At 65.1% G+C, this 3,225-nt stretch overlaps 1 protein-coding gene and 1 long non-coding RNA gene across 3 annotated transcripts in view; one reads left to right on the plus strand and one right to left on the minus strand.

Annotated features, from left to right (window-relative positions):
- The window catches only part of LOC146585657 (uncharacterized), a 5,340-nt gene extending 3,590 nt beyond the window's left edge, over nt 1–1,750 (minus strand). The window contains exons 1-2 of the long non-coding RNA XR_014897961.1: nt 1,593–1,750; nt 393–471 (exon numbers count right to left, since the gene is read on the minus strand). This is a non-coding gene — a long non-coding RNA (uncharacterized LOC146585657). The remainder of the gene's footprint in view (nt 1–392; nt 472–1,592) is intronic.
- A 63-nt stretch (nt 1,751–1,813) lies between these two features.
- Nucleotides 1,814–3,225, plus strand: part of CLDN7 (claudin 7) — a 4,805-nt gene continuing 3,393 nt past the window's right edge. Inside the window, exons 1-2 of one of the 2 annotated variants that reach the window (XM_085322531.1) lie at nt 1,814–2,775; nt 2,883–3,152. In XM_085322531.1, the coding sequence (XP_085178657.1) occupies nt 2,930–3,152 (223 nt within the window). In that variant the 5' untranslated portion in view covers nt 1,814–2,775; nt 2,883–2,929. The remainder of the gene's footprint in view (nt 2,776–2,882; nt 3,153–3,225) is intronic. The other variant, XM_085322530.1, reaches the window with a different exon arrangement.

Raw genomic sequence — 3,225 nt, forward strand, 5'->3', positions numbered from 1 at the left:
GCTAGGCCCAGCGCACCCCCTTCATCTCCCCCCATCCATGGCCCCAGTGCATCACTCTTCCCCACTGCCCTGCTGCACCGCCACCCCCAGCCCCGGCTGTGCTGCATTGCCCAGGGCACCCCTATCCGCTGGGACCCCTGGCACATCCGGGACCAGAGTGCAGACCCTCGGCCCCGCTCAGCTCCTCCACGGGGCAGCTGCCGCGTGGGTCCCCGTGGGAGCTGCTTGGCAGTAGTTCCGTTGTTCTGGATCAGCACCAGGGTGAGCCTCCCCCAAATGCAGCCCTGGTCTCAGCGCCTGCCCACTCCCTGCCCTAACCATCACCATCAGCCTCCCAGGCCCACAGCCAGACCCAGGAGGAAGCAGGAAGGAGGAATGGCCCTCAGCCTCACCGGGGACAGCTGGCGCTGGCAGGGCAGCAGAGGCGCCCCCACTCCTGAGAGCAGCTTCCCGAAAGCTCGAAGAAGAGCCCTGGAGCACATAGAGAGCAAAAGGAAGTGTTCAGGGGACAAGAGAACAAACTGAGAGCTCTGGGTGCAACAAAAGGAAGAAAAGGCAATAATAGAGCAAACAGAGTGACTCTGGGAGCACTAAAAGGCAAAGGGAGAGCCCTGGGTACACCCAGAAGCACCCAGAAAAACTGGACAGAGGAGAAAGCTAAACAGAGAACTTTGTCATATGCTGCAAAGCAAACACAAGGCCCGGGGGCACACCAAAGGCACACGGGGGACTTGAGGGCAACCCAAAATGTGAATTGAGGGGCCCTGAGGGCATCAGAGGGCAAACCCAAATACAAACAAAGGGCCTCAGGGCACACCGATGGGGCCACAAGACACGCCGCAGGGCTCGATGCAGCTGACGGGACGCAGCCTACAGGCTCCCCCCATCTCCATGGAAACTCCATCTTCAAGCTCCAGGCACAGGCCCCAGGCACACGAGGGACATTTTGGAGTCCTAAGAGCAAATCCAGGAGCAGTCCGGGGCCCTCACACAGCCCTGGAGGGGCCCTGGCTGCCCCCAGGATGACAGGGATTGCTCCCAAGAGTCCTGAGTCCAGGCAGTGCAAGGGAAATTCCCCATAGCCTTGTGAACAGCGCTGAGTTGCTGAAAAGGGGGTCAGTGAGGGGAATAGGTAGTTCCCAAGAGATGGGGGAGGCAACAGGTCCTTTCCTTTCACTTTAGTATGTGGTGTAGAGCCCACAGAAAGGATAACAGGACCGCTTCTATGAAAGGCGTCTGTTTTGTTAGTGGGGCACCAAACATCATGCCCACAATGTCAGGGATGCGCATTAGTAAACTGCTTTTTACCCAGGCTAATGTAGGACTGCACATTGAGAAGCAGAAATCCTTTCTGGTTTGCCACGAGGAAAACTATAAAATGCTGCCAGCTACAGGGCTGAGAAGGGATTCAGGGGCGCAATGAAGGCTGAAAGAGGGGTCAGGAGCATGCTGGCAGACTGCTAGGAAGCACCTGAGGGCTCTGAGGTGCAACGAAGGCCTCAGGAAGATCTTTGAGGGACATGAGGGCATCCCAAGGCCTCTCGTCCCTCTCACTCTTCCTGCTCTGTTCAGGAGAAAACAGGGAAATTCACCTGTCACAGATGAGATGCAGAACTGCGAGCAGCACGGCTTGGGGGCGACCGGGCCTGCGGAGCACGAGGCGGCAGCCGAGGGGGCCCGCGAGCGAAGCACGGCCCCCGCCGCCTCCAGAGGCACCGTAGGCACTCCCGGGCGCCCCGTGCCGGAAGACTACAGCTCCCGGCATGCACTGAGGACTCAAATGGCCGCCCGGAGGCCCCGTGCCGGAAGACTACAGCTCCCGGCATGCCGAGGGCGGCAGCGCTCGGCTGGGTTTAACCCTGTGCAGCGTCCGTCTGTCGTGTGGCGCCGTGCCCGCCCGTCGCCCCCCTCCCCCCGGGACGCGGGAGGCGTCGCGGCCGCGGGATCCCCCGGCCCCGCCGCCGCCCCCAGGATCCCCCCCCACCCGACCCGGTCTCGACGCCAGGCCCGGCCTGGCCGAGCGCCCGCGCCGAGGTCCCCCGGCGAGGTGACCTCCGGCCCCGGGAGCCTCCCCGGCCGCCGTAGTCCTCGGCCCGGCTCGGTCCCGGCGGCGGAGACCCCGGGAGGGGAGGGGAGGGGAGGGGCGGGGCAGGCTGAGAGCCTGAGAGCGGCACCGGGACCCGGACGGCGGCGGCGCGGCGCCCGGCTCCGTGGGGGCAACCGGGACGGGGGTGCAGCTCGGTGGGGGGCGCCGGGCCAGGGTATGGGGAGCAGCCCAACCCCCGGCGAGGCGCCCAGCTCGGCGAGGGGCGCCGGGATGGGGTTTGGGGAGCAGCCCAGCTCCTCGACAGGTTTGGGGTACAGCTCAAATCGCGGACAGGCGTTCAGCTCGGCAAGGGGTAGCAGGGCAGGATGTGGGGTACAGCTCAGCCCCCAGGCAGGCGCTCAGCTCGGCGAGCGGTCCCCGAACAGGGCTGCACCTTGCTGCTGGCAGTAGCAGAACCGGTGCCCGGGGCCATGAGACCCCCCCCCCAGCGCCGCCCCGCTGACGTCAGGCATAGCCCAGCCCCTATATACAGGTGCGCGCACCTGCCCAGGTGCTCCTGCTGCACTTGGCCACCGCTGCTGTTGCTACTGCTGTCGCCACTGCTGTCGTTGCGGCCACCACCACCAGACCGGGACCAGGACCGGGAGCCGCCGCCTGCCTACGGTGTGCTCCTGCTCAGCCCCCAACTCGCCCCTGGCTCTGCTCGGCCCAGGTCTCCCACGGGCAAGGTGGGTTGTCAGCTCCCCTCCTGCCCTTTGGCCAGGATGGGGCCTCCCTGTCCACCCCACAGTGCGGATGTTGTGGGGCCCCAGCAAACCCCCTGCTTTCACCGCAGGGCTTGTGGCCGTCCGCCTCGGTGCCAGGCCCCTCGCCGGCGGGGCTATGGCCAACGCGGGGCTGCAGCTGCTGGGCTTCGGGCTGGCGGTGGCCGGCTGGCTGGCCCTGCTGGTGGCCACTGTGCTGCCCCAGTGGCAGATGTCATCCTACGCCGGCGACAGCATCATCACGGCCGTGGCCATGTACAAGGGGCTCTGGATGTCATGCGTCTCACAGAGCACCGGACAGATCCAGTGCAAGGTCTATGACTCGCTGCTCAGTCTCTCTGGTGAGCAGTGGACAGGAACAGGGTGGGGGGGGCAGGAAGGGAGGTTTTGGTGCAGGAATGGAAAGTTTTGGGG

The sequence above is a fragment of the Rhea americana genome, unplaced genomic scaffold (genome assembly GCF_003343005.1).
Source record: "Rhea americana isolate MKP2758 unplaced genomic scaffold, rheAme1 scaffold_785, whole genome shotgun sequence".
Taxonomy (NCBI): Eukaryota; Metazoa; Chordata; class Aves; order Rheiformes; family Rheidae; genus Rhea; species Rhea americana.